This window comes from Phaenicophaeus curvirostris, chromosome 4 (assembly GCF_032191515.1).
Source record: "Phaenicophaeus curvirostris isolate KB17595 chromosome 4, BPBGC_Pcur_1.0, whole genome shotgun sequence".
In the NCBI taxonomy this organism is placed as follows: Eukaryota; Metazoa; Chordata; class Aves; order Cuculiformes; family Cuculidae; genus Phaenicophaeus; species Phaenicophaeus curvirostris.
The window spans coordinates 30,655,928-30,675,350 of NC_091395.1; the positions used below are offsets into that span (position 1 = coordinate 30,655,928).

At 43.0% G+C, this 19,423-nt stretch overlaps 1 protein-coding gene across 8 annotated transcripts in view; it reads left to right on the top strand.

Moving 5' to 3' along the window:
* Positions 1-19,423, top strand: part of FAM13A (family with sequence similarity 13 member A) — a 132,231-nt gene that overhangs the window by 103,556 nt on the left and 9,252 nt on the right. For 7 of the 8 annotated variants that reach the window (XM_069855644.1, XM_069855646.1, XM_069855647.1 and 4 more), the window contains 8 exons: positions 768-918; positions 8,286-8,499; positions 8,801-8,939; positions 10,024-10,105; positions 10,245-10,465; positions 11,708-11,791; positions 16,886-16,981; positions 18,497-18,580. In XM_069855644.1, coding sequence (XP_069711745.1) covers positions 768-918; positions 8,286-8,499; positions 8,801-8,939; positions 10,024-10,105; positions 10,245-10,465; positions 11,708-11,791; positions 16,886-16,981; positions 18,497-18,580 — 1,071 coding nt within the window. The remainder of the gene's footprint in view (positions 1-767; positions 919-8,285; positions 8,500-8,800; positions 8,940-10,023; positions 10,106-10,244; positions 10,466-11,707; positions 11,792-16,885; positions 16,982-18,496; positions 18,581-19,423) is intronic. The other variant, XM_069855645.1, reaches the window with a different exon arrangement.

The window sequence follows — 19,423 nt, forward strand, 5'->3', positions numbered from 1 at the left end:
GTTTGAATTTTTTGGCTCTTTCCCGGAGTCCACACTGCTTCCAGCTCAGATGCCAAACCCCGCTGCCGTTCAGATTTGCGCAACACTGCTTTACTACCCAGAGCTCCTCCATAAATAGTTCTGCTCTCCCCACGCCCAGCTAGAAAACAACCACAGGAAATCGGGGAATGTGCAGCCAGCTCAGCTTAGCTGGCACTAATTGATCTGAGCCAGCACAGCCTGCATGAGAGCATTCATGTACGTAACCTGCACTGCCTGCTGTCTGCGGCTGCTACCTCAGGAGCTCCAGTGTCTGCTTTTTAGAAGACACCATATTGCTACAGCCTTACAACAGTAGCAGCGTTTTTGTTGTGGCTCTGAGGAACTGCAATCCTGTAGGAAGCGTATGCGGACATCTTCTCTCTCTCCCCTTTATTCTCTTTGCTTTCCTCCCTCCCTTTGCATCCCAATCGATTACTAGAGGCTTTTTCAGCTACATGCAGTTGTCAGGGCAGGCAGTCTCGGGAACTTACGGTGGCTTTCTAAAGAAGGAAATTCAAGGAAGGCAGTTGGACGGATGTTTTTACTGATGTGAGCGAGCAATTATTACATACGGGTCACCAAGCAGGGGACTTGGATTTGGAGCTGGAAACATCAGGGTCTGTTTGTTTGGATCTTTTTAGCTAAAGGCATAAGCTTACTGACACTGCAGGGTTTTTTTGCCTCCTCTGCCTCCTGAAACATTTTTTTTTCCTTTCTCTCGTCTCTGTGGGTGTATGGGAATACAGCTGACTTCAAATATGAAGATTCAAGAACATGCAAGCATTCCAGAAAACGAGTTGCAAAGAAATCAAGATGCTGATGATCAGGAAAACAGCTTTGTCTCAGAAGTGCCTCGACTGGATTTGACAGCTCTGTGTGATGACAACAGCTGGGAAGGTAAGATTGTGTGATGGCTAGTTGTTTGAGTGAAACCAGAGAGAAAGAAATCTGAGTGGGCTGGGTGTATCTTTATGTGATCATGTTCCCTTGCCAAAAACAACAGGAAAGCAATTTTCTCCTGAATAGGGAACTGAGAGTTTGGAGAAACTGGAAGCTAAATACTGGCTGGGTACCAATTCTAACTATTACTTTGAGGAAGAAAATTAGTTGTTCTATGCACAAAGTTACTTCCATGTGCTGTTTAGTACTGTTAAGACTGGGTGTTTCAGGATAACATATTTCTTGGTGGCTGGACACTCAAGTATTAAGCTAGAAGGTCCTACACTTCAAAGAAACTGGATATTTCACAGTCTAAAAGGAATGGACTTCTTTCTCCCTTTCTTTCCACTTCAGTCACTATTTGGATACGATAATTTGGATTTGAAAAGCACAGCTGGAAAAAAGGCTGTCTGTCTCTTTTGATGGCTCTTCCAAACAATTCTTCAGGGGGTTATGTATGCCATGAATAAAAATCTGGTCACGAGCTCAAACAGCAGTGTCAAATTGCATATGGTTTAAATTGTAATAATACTGTTTCTTAAATCTTGTCTCCAGAGTGCTTTCTTGGTTGACTGTTTGCACTGACTCCCTTAAAAGTGGGAAATGGATTGAATGTGTCCAGCACCTCTGGGATCAAACCCTTTTCCATTTACTGAGTATGTGTCTGTGTACAAGGAAGAACTCTTCTGTTTGTTCTTTAGGAGTGAAAGAGGCTTTGACAGGGAAGAAACAGGAACCTGCGAGTATGATATTTTAATAAAGCAAGAGAGTGAAAATGTGTAACTAATTCATTCCTCTAAAAAGCAATCTGTGAGGAACACTGAGAAGTTAAGTTCTCTGCTCATGTCTCTGCGGTGTACGTGACCTAGTATATTTTGCCTTTCCCCCTAGGAGGGGAGCAGTTATGACACTTAGGCATGAGTAAAGAAAACACTCAGCTATGGCTGCATTTGATTCAGCCAGGCAACTAGTCACCATGGACAGGAGAGAATTTTTCCACTTGCTTGCTAGGCGGGGATTCCCTGGATAGTATCACCGTAAGTGCAGCATGGCTGATCAAAGCACCATGGAAGGGCTCCCAGGAGGCCTTGGCTGCCTTATGTGTTTACTGAGATGGTAATTACCACTACCCCGCAGGGTCTCGAGCCAGGGTGAGTATGTCTGTTTTCTCAGAGCTGATGTGTGGCTTCAGCCATCATGTGAGCCTTTGGAAATAATGACTCTTTTTTTCCTTCCTGGGTTACTAATGGGAGTCATATGAATGTATGAAGGGGAGAACACAGCTTCTTTCTGTCTGCCAGAGGCTTTCCCATTGTATGAAATAATTTACATCTTTGGTACTACTCCCTTGCTTGCCCAGCAAATATGAAACAGGCTTAGGAGCACATATGGCTGTGCTTGGAGAGTGCTCCTTTTGGATTCTTCCTTCCTCTGTTCTGCTCACATGTATTTCACAAGAGGAGGAGGTAGACAGTTGCAACAGCTGTCTGAGGTGAGATAGATGTCATCTAAAATACTACATTCCAGGATCACCATTTTGCTGGTACATATGGAAGAGCAGCAAAATGGTGCCTTGTGTGTCTCGGCAAGGAGAGGCCAAGTCTCTCCTGGCTGTGGATGTGAAGTCAACCTCATGGCAGCCAGGAAGAAAAGATGTTAACATCAACTCTCGGACTGCTTCTGCAGTTAACAGCAGAGTCTGTCATTCAGACCGGCTTTGCAAGCAGGGTGGTACCACCCATCCACAGCTCTAGCAACCATGGCATCCTTCCTTCCCCTGCCAGGATGTCACTCAAACTTTCACATGTCTATTAGAGATCTGTGATACAGCTCTGGTTGTATCCTTAACATCAAGGGAAAGGACAGTGCCTTGAGATGCTGCAATGCTGAGTTAATTATTGCTTTGCTCTAGCAAATGCAGTAGGTCTATCCCTCAGGAAATTACCCATTCCACTGGAACATAGTTGAGCTGATTTTTGGGGGCAGGGTTCTCTGTATCATACTGCAGGAGATACAAAGCATCCGGGGCCCAGGGCAGCTGTTAGGCCTTTCACAAATGGCTCGTGAGTGCAACGGCAGGTTGAGGGGTTGCCTTCAGCCATTGGTGAAGCCACTGTCTCCAGTCAAATGTCAGGAAAGGGCCTTGAAGAATGGGCACCAAATTATACAAGAAAACCTCGCCCGTTGACTAGTTTTTATTTGTCATTCAGGCAGACTCTCCATCATGTTATGACCAAAGCTGCCTTAAAAACCCTCATTCAAGGACACAGAACTGTGATAACTGCTGCCAGGTGAGCTTGTAGGACCCCTTGCCTTTTATGTTATGCTAGAATTCATTTTACCAGTTCACCCCTGGCAAGGTTCACTGCGTGGTTAAGTCTGTACCCAAGAGGAGAGATGTGCTGTACTTCTCCAGGCTATGTTCCCTTTACCTAAAGCTGAGCAGAGCGGTGGCGGAGAAATTTGCTTCCCACTTCCTCCAATGCATAGGCTCACGCTCTGCCACAAGCCTGCCTTCTGCATCCACCTTGCCTGCTGTGTGTGTTCGGGGATACGTGTAGTAATCCTCAGGCTATTGATGTAGTATGCAGGGTGTGAAAGTGCCCTGGCCAAATTCAGGTGCTCAGCTCTCAGACTAGCTACCCAGGATCCAAGAGAGGCATTTTACCAGTGTGCATTTGAGAGATGCAAATCAAATAGTTTTATTCTCTGGCTGGGCGTAAATCAAGCTGTCTCTGAACTGGGATGCCTGACTGCTAGGTTTGCCTGCTAAGCTGTTGAGTGGTGCCAGCTCGGACAGCTTGAGAGCAAGCATTTTCAGAGCTACTTGCATAGCACAGGTTTTTAACTGTGGATTAGGTTTGAATCGAGTGGGACAGAGTGCTCTCCCGCAGTCCAGGATTATTGTGCAGATTTCTTAACAAATGGTTCTAATTCAGGCCCAGAACTTGCTATCCTGCCCTCAAGGAAAATCTGGAAGTACGTATCTTTCTGTAACTGAGGCTTGGCCCTGGCAGCCTCTTGGAGCTGAACAGGGAGTTCAGTAAATTGATACGATGTGTGTGATTGTCACCTATGTCACCTGATTACTAACGCTTTAAAAAAAGTTCTGTAGAGGAGATTTCAAGCAGAGTTTGCAGGAACAAGCCCTTAGGAAACAACCGGCAGACGTTTTTCTACATCTTTTAAGCTTAAAAAAAATAAAGTAAAAGCAGAAGTTCAACACACACTTTGAGTTCTCAGCTTTGAGAATTCAAGTATTGCAGCACTGAGACCCTGAGAGTGAAGCTTATCTACAAATAGTTTTTGACACTGACTTGATACTTTCACATAGAAAAAACCCCAGAGTAGTACAAGAAAAATCCGAAGAGTATAGCAACAGATAAAATGGATTTTAGTGGTTTTTTTCAGCACTATAGACTTAGATGCATCAGTCTGTGTGTGTGTAACAGTCTTCAGCATAAGAAATCAGAAGGTGATGAAACACACTGCGTTTTTATTACTATGTATAGAAAAGAGTTACGTTGCTTGCTGGTTGTAGTTTGTAACATCAGTATTTTGCAAATTTATTTTTCCGTTGTTTATTATAGCATAAACAGACTACAAAGTTGGCTTACTAGCTGAGAAGTGGTCATTTCACTAACTGAAAAGGCATGGTAGTGCTTTATTTGGGCTGTTCTTTTTGATCTACTTAAGAAGGATGCCTCCTGATGTATTCCAACAAGGATGTTTTCAAACAATTATTTATAAGATGCGTAAAATAGGTTGTTACTGAGCTGGTGAATGGTTTGAGGTTTTAAAATGCTTTATTCACTTTATTATGAATGGTCTTTCCAGGAACTTTCAGGTGGAATTTAATACTAGGACCTCGGGTGTTTGTAATTAGTCTAGGCTTTTTCATTCCTCTGGACCTACTTTGTTTTACAGCAGCTAAGATTTGGCCTCCCTTGTTTGTCAGATAGGTGTGTGTAAAGGTAGTGTTCGAAATACATATGAACTGTCTGGCTGCAGAAAGGAAAGCAGGAGATGTCCACAGCATTTTGCTGGCTGCACCTCAGGTGGGACGTGTGTGCCTAGCGCTGTGTTGGCTCTGTAGCCCCCAGTAACCCTGTGGCAAATACACAGTGTAACGATAAAGTCAGTTCTTGTGAGCACGACAACTTATGGCTCACCAATAATAGACCAGTTTGGTGCAATTCATCTTTCTTTCTTCTCACGTGATGTAGGTCTATTAATATCCCCAGCCCCCTATGTGACAGGTTGGCAGAGAGGTTGTATTGCCATAGGCATATATGTGCCTGCAGAGTTCTGCAGAGCAACACCTGGCAGATGGCTGACAGCTTTGTTGAAAGATGAGCTGGTTGTGAGATCTTGAGAAAGAGTGCAGCACTTCTGAAGGGCTGCAGGCTCAATACCAACATATTTCGCTTCTGCACCAACTTAGAAAAGGCGTACCTAGAAGAAATGGGTTAAAAGTCTTACCAAGAAAGAGAAAATTTGTTCACCCTTTTTCTGCGCTGGTACCGTTCCCTGGTACGAAGGATGTTGTTATGGAAAATGGGGGAAAATAGTATGTAGAAAGAATGTGGAGATGAGTAGAAAACTGAGAGTTTTCTTTCAGGAAGAGAGTTAGGGACAGAAGGTCAATAAGGGTAACTGCTCTGTCAAGTCAATGGCAAAGAACAGGTAGAACATTTACTTTCTTTACTGAGATTTTATTTGTCAGATAGCAGAAAGGAGAAAGGGTGACAGCGCTAATCCTGGTATCAGATATTTCAAACGTTAACCACTAAATCCAGGAATTCAACAACCTTCAGAAAAGGCTCAGCACTTTAATAGCTATTTTGGAGGCATGTATAACAAAAGATATTATATATTGTGTTAAATGGGAATTGATTGTGCACTGTCAGGAAAACGCAGCAGCTTACCCTTAGAGGAACAGTTTCTGTGTATTTATGCAATCTAGCAATTCCAGTGCTTCCAGCTGAAGCGCCTGGCCAGTATGAAAGAGAAGGCAGTTGGACTACAGCTCTGGTCCATTTTGTGATCTGATGTGGATAAAATCCGTAATTCTAAATACCTAAATACGCTCCTTAATTAATTGCTTTGTTACTTTTGGGGGGATTAGCCATTTTGTGTCCAGATGAGGTTTTTCTTGTAAGTGATTACAATCAGCAAGGGAAGCAAGTTACCCATAGAGGCATTCCAGGAGTGAGGGTTAAAGCCAGATGATTTTCTGTAACACTAATTTCTTCTGTCAAGGCTTAAATTTTATTTTTCCTTTTAGAACCTTTTTCCTTCTTCTTTTTGACACTTGCTCCTTTGGAATGTGAGTTTCTATTTTGGGGCAGTATTTTGAAATCAAGAAAATAGAAAGTACACAAACCTGAGTCTCCACTAGTTTGCATAAAGTGCTTTGCTGTCTTTTGGAATTTGATCAGAAGCTCTTTGAGCCATTGCAGTCCCTGAGTGTTGCATGCTATCTGGTATATACATCCACCTTGGGACAAGTCACATGCATCATGCATGATTAATAATGACTTTGTTAGCTGGTGTGGTAGGAGCTTAATTTGGTTACTGCTGGATATGCTGATGATTTTTTCTAAATTTATTCCATCTATGTAAATCCCATGGGGGTGTGATTTAACAGTTTCTGAGAGCAAATTCTGCTTAGTGGGTGAGAGTGTACTCCAGAGATTGGAAATGAGAGATATCTGGAAGAATTGTATGCGTCAGGTATTAAGAACTGCCAAGGTTGAGCACAGCTTAGAAAAACCTATTTTTCCAGAAATTAACTGAGAGAAGTGTAAGCTGCCTAAGCTATCACAAAACAGCCTACATACACTTGGGGCTTGTACATCTCATCAAAGTAGCCTCTGCAGGCCAGGCTTGTAAGTGCAAAATGTGCTTTGCTTATCACAACACCTGAGAGAGGCTTTTATGCAAAAAACCTCCAGCCATCCCTTTCAGAGCAATTCATCGGTTTGCATGCAGCACCAGTCTCTAAGTAGAGATGCACCATTTATATTCATGAGCTAAGGAAGAAGGGAAGGGAGGAGAGTATTGTTTGACATTGGATACTGGCTAAATACCGCTAAACCTGTCATTACTGAATTGTGGGTGATCTTGCGCTGTCTAAATTTTACATGGGAGGAATATTAAACAATGCTGAGGTTCTGTAAGGGAATACTCTTGCAATCTGTTCTGGCTGTGAAAATGTTAACCGTGTTCAGCAAAAGGAAATACTGGTTTTTATTCAAAAATTGGTAACTTCAAAAGTCCCTTCTCTTCATGGCAGAAGAGTAGGTGCACTAGACATGGGAAATAAGGAGTTCATAGCTCTGTGACTAGTCTGGGAGTTTTCTATAAGATGTTGATTTTGTTACTTGACTCTAGAACTATTTTTTAGATTTAGAAGATCAAAGCCTGGCTCTTAAACTGTCTAATCCTGTGGTGCTAAGTAGTAGCATGCAAATCAGCTTAATAAACTATCTGAACACAAAATATGGCATCTGGAGGTAGTAATCACAAGACTGAGGCGACTGCTTTCCGTGGGTGCCACCATACTAATCAGCAATTCTAAGTTGGGTTTCCCTTTCTCTCCCACTACACCACCTCCTTGTGGAGCATTTCTTTTACTTCTGGCTGGTTAGATCATCCAGGGGACTGAAGATTTCCTCACTTTTCTACCATATTGTTAAGCAGCAGGATTGCAAGTGAAAGAGAAATGGGAAACCGCAGACCGTATACCATCATTGTTAATTTACAGGCTAGGCACCTTGTGGAACAGGCAGTCACGTGAGACACCTTTTCCTTGCAGGCTGGAAGAACCTATGCTTCCTCCTAGTCTTTGAATTTCTGATAGCAGGTGGCAGCGTCGTATTGGAGTGCTGAAGGCTAGGGGAGGACAACTACTAGGCTATTCATTTACGTTTGTACATCGTGCAACTAAAAAAAAATCCTCCTGTAATCCCCTTGCCTCCTTTATACTGCCATGTGCCAATAATTTTCTCTTGTTCAGCATAACTTTTTCCTCAAAGGTGCTGGCTGATGGTAGCCTCTTTTGGTGTCAGTCTGTAGTAATTACTGGCCAGCTTTTAGGTGCAGTTTTCTGTTGCACCTAGGAGATCATTTATGTTTGTGTCATTTCCACTGTAGCCAGGCCATGCTTTGCATTGCTTTACCCACTGGGCAGATCATGGTCTGGAACTGGAAGTCATGGTCTAGGACAGATGGGTCCAGGGTTCATTAGAAGAAGTTGTCTGGAGCCTGTTGTACATGTAAAACAAAAACAATAAAACCAGCCTTTGTCTTACTGTTCCCAGAGCCCATCCCTGCTCTTTCCTCATGGCAGCGAGAAGGCTTAGACTCAGATGAGGCTCGCCTTTCCCCGCAGGCCGGTCGCTTAATTCGCCAGCTTCTGGATGAGGACAGCGATCCTATGCTGTCCCCTCGCTTCTATGCCTATGGACAGAGCCAACAGTATCTGGATGATACAGAAGTGCCTCCTTCCCCTCCCAATTCTCATTCCTTCATGAGGTGGGTTATGGTTTGCTGTGCTGTGTTGGATTTCTGTTCATACTGACAGGAAACTGATATTTTTAGAAAATATCTTGGAAACTAATCACTTGTGGGTTGTGAATTAACATCTAGGGAGTTGCTGTTGCCGAAAGGGGCCGTTAACAGCATCTTTTTCTATCTGTCATTATGGAGTAGCAACATAGCTTTCTCGCTTCTGTGGTATTTGGCTTTATTTACACAAAGTTTAGGTGGCCTTCTCTACGTGAAGATATGCTGTGGCTGTTTGGATAAGCTTTTCCTGCAATCTCTGCTCTGATAGGAGGCGGAGTTCATCTTTGGGATCTTACGAAGATGACAGAGAGGACCTTACCCCTGCACAACTCACCCGAAGAATTCAAGGACTGAAGAAAAAGATTAGGAAATTTGAGGAGAAATTCGAAGAGGAGAGGAAATACAGAGTGAGTCTCTAGGACTTAAGCGTTTGTATGGAGACACATGCATTAACAGCAAAGGGAATGGACATTAGGGAAGTCTGTCAAACAAACAGAGGGCATGAAAGCTTTTAGAAGATTAAAAAAAAAGAAAAAAGCTGCTGCCCCAAAAAAAAGAAAACATGAATCCATACCAAGCAAGTTATGTACTATCATTTCAGCACAAGAAATAACCTAATAAACTCATAGGATTTTGATCACTGCTTAAGACGCTGTGCCAAAATCACACACTTGTCATGCAGGAATAACTATATTAAACTTCTCTTTGTTTATTTATTGAAGTTCAGCTTATGGGAAGCAAAATTGTGCATCTCATTTGCATGATGGTAATCCCAGGACACAAATGCATTGGAGAAGAGAGAGAACAGCCACTTTTACTCCTAAGCAAGGAACCACAGTTAAGTGCTGTTGAGCAGTAGCAGTGTACTGTACTGTAATTATTCCTGACATGCCCTTCCGATGCACAGAAAGCTTTTTAAGGAACTAAAGCTTTGCGTGTGTGCATCTTTGTTAGTAATCTAAACCACAAAGGATTGTACTGAAATGATCTTGCCCGTAGTAGAAAAGGCTGGAATAAACGTTCAGACTTTGCTGTAGCCTAGCATTTGGATTATTTTGTCATCTTTGGATGTGAGGCAACCTTTGGTGTGGATAGATGCATACTAGCACTTCTGAAACTGTTCATGGTAGGCTTCCTCTATTTTGGAGGTGCCCTCTTGTTAGGAAGCAATAGGGACGAGGATTGCAATATGCATCTGGCCCTTTGAGCCACTCCTACAACTTAATGTTTGCCATCAAAAGTTTTGTATTTTCTAGAAAGAAAATCAGTCTTGCGATGGCCCTGAGAGACAGCCTTATGACAGGGAGGAGAAATTAAATCAAGATCTGAAATGAGCTGGTTGAAAGTATGCAGGAGTCAGTCAGAAACTAGTGCCTGTGCTTTGTGCTGGGTCCAGACACTGTTGTACCTGTTTTTTTGACACACGCTTGTTTCAGTGGGTCTCTCCTGTTGGTTTAACACAAACTGAGCATGACTGTTCTTTCCTCCCAGCCTTCACACAGCGACAAAGCAGCCAACCCTGAAGTGCTCAAATGGACAAATGATTTGGCCAAATTCCGAAAGCAACTTAAAGGTGAGCAGCCACCACTAGTGCACCTTCAGGGGGCAGCTAGACTCTGCCTCATTTAAATCTGATGTTAGGCAGCAGTCCCGTCACTCTCACATTTTAAAAAAGAAAAATGATTCGTCTTACTCCAAATGTCCCTGTTTAGAGTCAAAACTGAAGATATCAGAGGAAGACCTTGGACCTGTTGTGCGTCAGCGGAGCAACACGCTCCCCAAGAGCTTTGGCTCTCAGCTCGAAAAGGACGATGATAAGAAGCAAGACCTGTCAGATAAATCTGCCAAGCCTGCTGTGGAAGCAACCCTTGATTCTATCCAGAAGAAGCTTCAAGAAAAACGAACAGAGGCAAACCGACCTGAAGATATTAAGGTACAATGTAGATAGATCAGATTTAGGCCTTTAAGTACAAGTAGGTAAGTTGTGGCTGCATAGCTGCTTGTGAAAGCCCTGTGGTCTTCTATGCTTTGTCACAGAGTTTACAGCCGTTCCGCCTGGGTCACGTGCTTTAGTTTCTTTCCCTCCACCTTTAGTGTCTGATGTTTTACCCAGGCCTTGATTTCTATTGAATGTCGTTGTATGTTCTTTTTCTGATCCTTGTATATTCCAAGTAATATTTCTGAATTCTTGCAGTATTTCCTGCCCTGTGTTTGTCTATTTTTGTTGTGATGTCCAAAGGCTTTTGGCAAATTCTGAGTCTTCCAGTGATTCTGGACATTGGGTCATCTGTTTTTTTTCTAATTCACTCTGAAGCTGAATGCTCTTCTCTCAGGGCATTTTATCCCTGCTCTTCAGAGTGTTACATTGAGCTCTGTTAGCTCCTGTAATCTCTGAGGGTTATCAGCAGGGAAGTCTCCATGTCTGATGTTATTAGTTCTGAGGTTTGGGCAGCCTTGTACATGAAGTCCTTGAATCTGCTGACGTGTAAGTTGTGCTGCACTTCATAAGCGAGGGGCAGACAGTGTTATCTTTGTTTACTAGATCTGCAGAAGGTGATACACACTGTGTGTTTGGCTGTTTTCTGACAGTAGCAGGAATCCACAGCCTGGCCTTTTGAAGACGGCCTGTGATGGTATTGATGCTGTGATAGGGAGAGAAAAGGCTGTGTCAGGCAAGTTCAGTGGGGGAACTCTAGCAAACTTAATGAGACAAGTCGTCTCTAACTGTCTGCCCTTTTTTTTTGGCTTGGTCCCCTCAGCCTGTCTGCCAGCACTTTTCACTCCGTAACAGAATTGGCAAAAGAGGTGGTCTGACTGCATTTCAGTTCTTGGTAAAGTGTGTTTGTGACAGACAAAGCAGAGATGGCAAGCTTTCCAAGAGGTACTGGAGCTTGTCTTGGATGTGGAGAAAAATAAAGAACGTGTATTTTGTTGTAGAATTTAAGAGCCCCTATTATTAAAAGTTGCATACCATTGTTTTTTCAAAGCACACTGGTAATCAATAAATCCACCTTATGTACATAAAATATCTTAATATGCAAAGTTTGTATGGTTTTAACCTGCCTGCATTGTGTATAGGGCACCACTTATGTTAACAGGCTTTGGCAATACAGCTGGAAAAAGAGGACTGGAACGCAGAACTGAGTTTTTTCTTTCTCTGTGCCACTTTCTGTAGGACATGACAAGAGATCAGATAGCAGCTGAAAAAGTGGCTCTTCAAAAAGCTTTGCTGTATTATGAAAGCATTCATGGCAGACCGGTATGTATAGCAGCACTTTGAAAAAAGTGCATCTTTATATGTCTTTGTGGTAAATAATCTCCCTAATGCACTCCTGATGTCACAGTCCCTAAAACTTATCACTGTTCAAACCACACATGCATCCTCTAGTCCTCCTCCATGATCCTTCACTACGGCTGCTACAAAAGAATCTGTTCTCAGCGAGGTTATGTCTGCACACAGCACTGGGTTTGGCAGATGCCTCTAGGACCAAACCTACAGGCTGAATGAGGCTGAACGTGCATTATTTTGGCATCATACTCACCAGGATGCGCAGACATCCAGTTTGTGGCCCAGCTGACTCACCGGCCTTGCTGGGGATACAGTCTGTACAGGAATTGTATGTAGTCCTCCACGCAGCCAGGAATTTTGCCATTTGCTAGTATTAATGGTTAACTGGGAAGACAGGTATGCATGCGTTGCTCCTTTTTAGAGGAGCTACAGCATATTTCTCCTGGCACCTTGATGTTTGCAGGGGGTCACTTGCACCTTGCTGTTAGCACAATCCTCTTGTGCCAAAGGATTCATGAAACAGTTTGTCTCCTGAGCGTCACAGTTGAGAGGAGATTTCGTTCTTCCCCTGAGAAACACATGGGTTTTTTCCATGTGCCAGTGGAAGGGCATGAGGTTTCTTGCATGCTTGATCTGAACAAAGCAAAAATTATTTGTGAAGACAGAGAATTAAATATTGTGTACTGTTGATCCTTGCCACCGCAGAAACACAGTGGCTTCCAAGCCAGCAATTTGGTTTTGTATGAATCCTTTCTCCTCTTTCACTGATGACGTTATAATCTTTGCTACCAGCTGTATAGGTAAAGTAACTTAATATCAGAGTGGTGCTAATCCCTTGAGCTGTAGCATGGGAGCAGCAAATTACTGCTTATAAGGAGTATTTGATTAGCACTGCTAACAAATCTGTCATTCTGCTGCAGCATGGGAGTCCTGATCTCTTCCTTCCTCTTGCTCCTGAATTATTTCCTCCTTCATCTGTTGTTTTTAAAAAAGTCTCACTCATTTGTTTAAATGCCTCCATGAAGTGTTAATACTGTACAATCATATATACTTGAAGCTGAAAATAGGAGAATAGTTGTAGGACAGGACATGCAGTTTTATTTTATATAAAATAGACAAAAAAACGGCCCGAGGGAGTCCACTTAGCCTTCTCTGTCTTCTCCAGGGGACAGCGCCTGCTTTTGCTGCTTTTACAATGGTATAAATCAACAGGTGAAGCAAACTCACTTGAATCTGTTTAAAGAGAGAGCAAGCCCAGAGCCTAGCTTGTCAGCATACCTTTTTTTTTTTTTCACCTCCCCCTTCTGATGCTGTATTTATGCAACTGCTTTTTAATTTATATGGGTTTAAGTAAGCAGTCTATACCTAGCAACACTGAACTGCATGGCAAGGAAGACTGCAGCTGATCAGCTTTTGCTGTCTACAGCTCCTGGCATTGCAGAAGTGGAAAAGTACTGAGAGCTTGAGGAGAATGGAGATAGTTCAGCCAAGTTGTTGGGTTTTTTTCTTCTTAAGATGTTTAACTGAACAAGAAAAACAATGGAGCTCAGATTTATTGTGCAACTTGGTCTTTCTACACCAGTGATAGATGAACCTGCAAAGCGGGAGCTGTACTGTTTTAGTTAAGCCAAGAAGTCCATCTCTCCAGAAATTCTCAAGCTGCTGTAACAATGCAAGCAATGATCTGTTCCTTGGCTGCCACTCTTTTGCCATATGGAGCATGCCCCAGAGTTGTGCCAAAGGCTTCATTATTCCAGCAGTCTTTATGCATTTTGATGTTCTCCCAAAATACACTCAGATTTTGCTGGTATTACTTATGTTTACCTAGCGAGACAGTTTACCCATGTGCTAAACATTTTCTTTCAGAATCTGCTTTCTCTTAAGTGTGGTGGTGTAAGCCTGCAGGGCTGGCTCGAGCCCCGTACATTTCCAACTCCTAAATTAATTCTGTGTTCTTCCTCCGTACTGATATTCAGACACTGAAGCATGTTGTTTATTTTTTCCATTCTGCAGCATACCTAATGATTGTTTGCCCATTCCGAGGCTTATGTTTATTTTTTTCTGTACAAAACAGTGCTATTTATTGACTTTAAAACGTCATTAATTGAAGGTTTGGTTCTCAGCCTCAGCATAGTCTTTGAGACAACGGTAGTGCTGTGCCTCCTGTTGTACTAACTGCTAGTCTAGTAGAGCCAGAAATATTGTAATTTATAGTAATTATTACTATAATTTTATAGTAAATTTATAAAAATTATAAAATATTTATAAATTATATTTATAAATGTATAAATTTATTTATAATTATAAATTATATTTATAAATTTATAAATTATATATATAAAATTTATAGATACTAAAAAAAATTATAGTAAAAAAATATAGTAATATATAGGCTACTCAGTTTCTCCAGTTTTATGCTTGATGGGTTGCAGAGATATGTCCAAAGCTGGAGGCAGCTTGCTAGCCAGTGCCACGGAATGTAGATGCACCAACACAAAACTCAGTACAGAGAGGGCTGAGTGAATTTTTTGGTGCTTCTCACATCCCTCTAATCCCTGTGAGCTGCTTACTCAACAAACAGCCAGCTTGAGGCTGCCAGCCATTGGAGCCCAGTTGTGCTTTGGAGGTATGAGACATGTAGACCCTGGATCTCAGACTGCCCATCTCTATGCCATTTATCAGGCTGGGGGATGTTTGCGTTGAACCCAGAAAGAAATAAAACCGGCTTTTTTTTCCTCCCTATTATCTGCCCCCAGCAGGAAATGGGCTCAGTTGTCAAGAGAAGGATGCTACCTCCAGATTCTTAAGAGTTCATCCCTGCTAGTCCCACTCCACAGCTCTTCTGCCCCTTGCAAACCAACAGCACCTCCTCCTCTGGAGGGAGGGTGTGAAAGCTTTGTAAAACTTATAATCCAGTGAGAGTCAACTGCTGACAAAATGAAAGACTCTTCATTTTAAAATTTCCTCCCTGTCTCTAGCTGTATACCCTGTGCTCCTGTTTCTGTTGTAGAAGGGAAGACTGTACAAAGGGGCTACAGCTTTTTATACAGCAGCTGTTCAGATGATTAGCAGCAGTAAAAAAGCCTTGAGAAAGGTAGGCATGGCATCAGAATCATCTAAAGCTTCCCTTCATAGGATCTTTAGACAAAAAATTTAATGGAGGGATAGTCATAGGATGTGGGTCAGACAGTGCTGAATACAAAGAAAGATGATGATCGGGTGGGTTCTGCTAAGTGTTTTGTTTATTTGTTTTCTGACCCTGCTGTAACAAAACACTGAAGAAATAAAAGCCCGGTATCCTTACAACTAGTACTTGGTTAGATTGACCTTTGCTTTCCTGCACTAAATACTGTCTGTGTTAAGTCTTCCCTTCTCCTGCACTGTCAGTACTACCAAGATTTTTGGTTTAGCTTGGATTTGAAAGAAAACCAGAAATGAATAATTGTGGTTTACAACACTCAAACTGTGAAGGGAGTGCGACGTGCAGCTAAGAGGAATGGATTTAGGGACAGAGCAGTAGGGTGGACATCATTGCACTATTCTGTCTTCTCTGGTCTACCCAGCCTTGGCACCTTCATCTCTTCTCAGCTCTGTAGCAACTTCTCCCCAGCAAGTTTGCTGGGAGGAGGTGTGCAAGGGAAGATTAGGGGGTTAAAAAGATGAAGAACCGCTGGCTTGCTGTGTGGACCTGGCCTGGCAGGAGTTGAATGGCTCAAAGCAGGTGTATGGACCCCAGCCTCAGTGGCAAGGCCAGAAGTGCTGGAGAGCATGTGTGGACTTGTCTAGAGGGGAGGGACGTGCCTGAGCCTGTTACCTGTCTCCCCTACCTGATCAGGTGAGGTGCGGGGACAGAGAGTTTAAAAACCCCCACAAAGGCCTGAAGCTCTCTCTGCACAACTCTCTGTTTGTCTTCTCTCTCTCTCTTTGTCTGGTTTCTCTCTCTCTCTGCAACTTTCTCTGTATGTCTTCTTGTCCTTCTCTGTTTGTCTTATCTCGTGTTTGTGTGTTGCGTGTGGACACCCACCATCTTCTGGACCTACCACACAAAGAAACGTGCTGTTACATGTGGAGCTCCTAAGGTAGTGACTGTCTCTCATCTCTTGCAACTTTTTGTCTCTTGTAACTCTTTTATCCTTTCCTATCTTTTCTACTTTTCTTCTTTTCTTCTTTTCTCTTTGCAACACGTGCTGCAGCAGGTGGTTTTGGGTTGATTTCAGATGTGATTCCAGGAAATGTTAGGGCTCTGGGTGCTGTTCAGGCTCAGTTAAGCAGGTTGTTACGCTGCTGTGAAGCATTGCCGCTGACAGGCTGTTTCAGTCATTTTTGCGGCTGCTGCTTTTCGTGTCTGTGCTCTGGCCAGCGCGAGTTGTTTGATCATTTGATTCCAGTGTAGTCATTTGAATTCAGTGTTTTAAGGGCATGCATCTTATTTAGTAAAAGATATAGTGTACACCTATACCTCTGAGTGATTTTTAATTACTCTGGCACTGTGCTGGGAATAAGGGACTTGCCTTCTTTTAAAGTGGGCTGTGACACTTGCACATGAGATTAAGAGGAACAGAAAAGCTAGAAAGTCAGCTTTTGTGAAATCTGTAGTTTAGCTTACTAGGAAAGTCTCCTTTCATTGCAGTATCAAGTCATTGCAACTCCTTTCTCTCTTTCTGTGTCGTAAACACTGTCTCTGAGGTCCTAGCCACAAGAATAAGGTTGGGAACTTCACATCGTGGCTTATGGTAGACATGATTACAAGCACAGGCTGCTGCCCTTATGGGTCATTTTGTGTTGTGGACATATGGTACCCAAGTTCATCATTTAAACCACCTTTCTCATCCAGCCATGTTACAAGATGCACCGCAGCTCGGGTACTGCTTTATCTGGCATCTGGGACTGAAGATGCAGTGACATACATGAGCACTTGCATTACCATTTTCAGGGCTAATGCTGCTGTCCTCCTCATGAAATTCCCTTCAAGCCCCCTCTGACCAGCAGTGATCACAGCACATGCATCATATAGTGGAGTGTCTGCTGAAGGGTACATGGATCTCACTACTTTTTCCTTTTTAGGTTACCAAAAATGAACGACAGGTGATGAAGCCATTGTATGACAGGTATCGCTTGGTCAAGCAGATCCTCTCCAGAGCCAACGCCATCCCTATCATTGTGAGTAGAGCATTCCTTTGAGGGTTATTTCTTTCATTTCGAGCTGAGAAAATAGGAATCGCTACACTTTCGAATACGGCATAATCACTAAGGCCAAGTCCCGGCCTCCCTTATCACTCAAAGACCGAGCAAGTGAAGTTGGGTGAAGCTGGTCAAGGGACTTCAGTACCCACCCATGAGGCATGGGGCATATCTCACTTTTTATTTTTTCTCCTCTTTCCATTGGCCTGCTACTGTTATTTCATCATCTTGTGTTTGGCTGCAGCCTCATTTCCCTTTCCTTACCAAGCCGCTGTAGGTCTTCCACACTCCATGGTTACACAGGATTGTATGTCTGGACCACAGGCTTGTGTGGGTCCCACAGGAGTCTCCTTGCTCAGAGAAAGGGCCAACAGTTTCCTAACACTTTGTTTGTATTAAAGAGATCCTACAAGTGATGGATATTCCCTCATCCAAGGTGGTGCTTTGGCAAGGAGGCATTCCCACCAGCAAGGAATCCAGTGCATCCCTCTAGGGAGCAAATGCACGATCTCTAATTTTAGACAATTTATGTAGGTGACATTTAGAAATTATATGGTCTAAAAAACTCACACAGAACACTTTTAGCCTGTCTGTGGAAAGAGAATTGTTTTGTCATGATTCCTGTTTACTCTAAATGTTATCCTTTACTTTATTTGCTGTTCCCAAGCAGCGCTCATGTCCTGGCCACTTTTCATAGACAAGTGAATGGACTGGCACAGCATTACTCAGTGCAGTCACACTGAGAAGTGGGGGGGGGGCTTTCTGCAAATAGTAGGAGGTGGGCCAGCACTTAAAACAAAATGGAGTTGTTTCTCCTTGAATATGCAAAGTATTCCCCAAAATGTGTGCTGTGAGGACAGTGCTGACAATCAAGAAGGAAGAAAATCAAGTAGCTGTGCATGGACAGTTTAGTACAAAGCTTTCAAAAGAGAACTCGGGTCCTGTTTAGACACAAAACTGAAATTGCACAGTGGCTAGCAGAGGAGAAAAGACTGACTTTCCCCAGCCCCTTGACTGAGAACAGTGAGAGGCTTGTGCACAGGCAGGATGTATTTGAAAATCTGTCTCCACATCATTAGACAGTTCAGTGGGAAATCAGGCTCCTGGAAAGCATGCCTGGAGAGTCTAGCTGGGTTTATGCTGTGGCTCTGGAGAGCCAGCCAAATGTTGTGTGCGTATGGGCCTTAGGCTGGGAATTATTTTCCTGCAGCCTTTACTTTGTAATTCCTGCCCAGCTAGTATTCCAGCACCCAGGCTTTTTTTTTTTTTTTTTAAAGTGTTTGGTAGTGATGTCCCTTGCTAAGCCACATCCTGATGGAAAACAGCCCAATGTTCAGGGGGTTGCCAAGCGTGTTTTTCCTTCTTAAGAAATAGATGTCTTCTTATGGTCAGGCGATGAGCTGAGAGTGAATGTGTGGGTGAGAATGAGCTGAGAGCAGGTGGTGGAGGAGAAAGGGGTTCATAATGTAACATACTTGTTAACACCTGTCACAGGGTTCCCCCTCCAGCAAGCGGAGAAGCCCTTTGCTGCAGCCAATTATCGAGGGTGAAACAGCTTCCTTCTTCAAGGAGATAAAGGTGAAGACCTCCAGCTGCTAACTAATTGCTCAGTTTGCATCAATTTTCCCCTTATACCAATGAAAGAGAATGACTGGTTGATTGGTTGGTTTTTTTCTATCCGTGTTGATTTTTTGCAGTCTCCTCATGAAAAATCAGTAGCTGCTTTAAGCCTCACCAGTACTGATCGAATTCTTCCCTTGTTATAGATAAGACTACAGTAGTTCCTTGGCTTTGCATTCTTTCCCATCCTTTTCCTTCCCCCTCCACTGGCACTTAATAGATTTTATTTTGATTTAAAAAAAAAACCTCACACAATTACCTTTGTACCTTGCTTTTTTCCCCCTTACTTTCCTCTTTCATTTTAATGACACTAACTTGTTTTGCAGTAGTTTCTCTCACTCCAAAGCTCTGTGGCTTGCACACAGCACTGTGGTAGGAATGAGTTCTCACAAAACTAACACTCGCACGTGGCGTCAGCTGGGGCACTTACAGGATCCTTACGCACTCCCATTCACGTGCTTATTTTATCCAGGGCCTTTTGTCACTACCTCGAAGGTTTTTCTAACTAAGACTCATGAGAATGGAAGTAAGAATAACTCAATTCTGCTTCGTAACACTTGGTCAGATTCAGATGGCAGAATTGTTGCATTTCTTTCTCAAGTTGCTGTGAGGTAATAATTGTTAATGATGAAGACTGCTACAGTGTTGGATCTTCCTCTCTTGAGGAAGAGGGAAGATCAGTCCAACATCTGATCAGGGCACACAGCATGGAGCTGGGCCTTGGCTTGCTTTCATTTCCCTTGCAGTGTCACAGGGGACAAAAGTGCTTCAGTACACTTGGTTCATTTATCTGTTATCCAG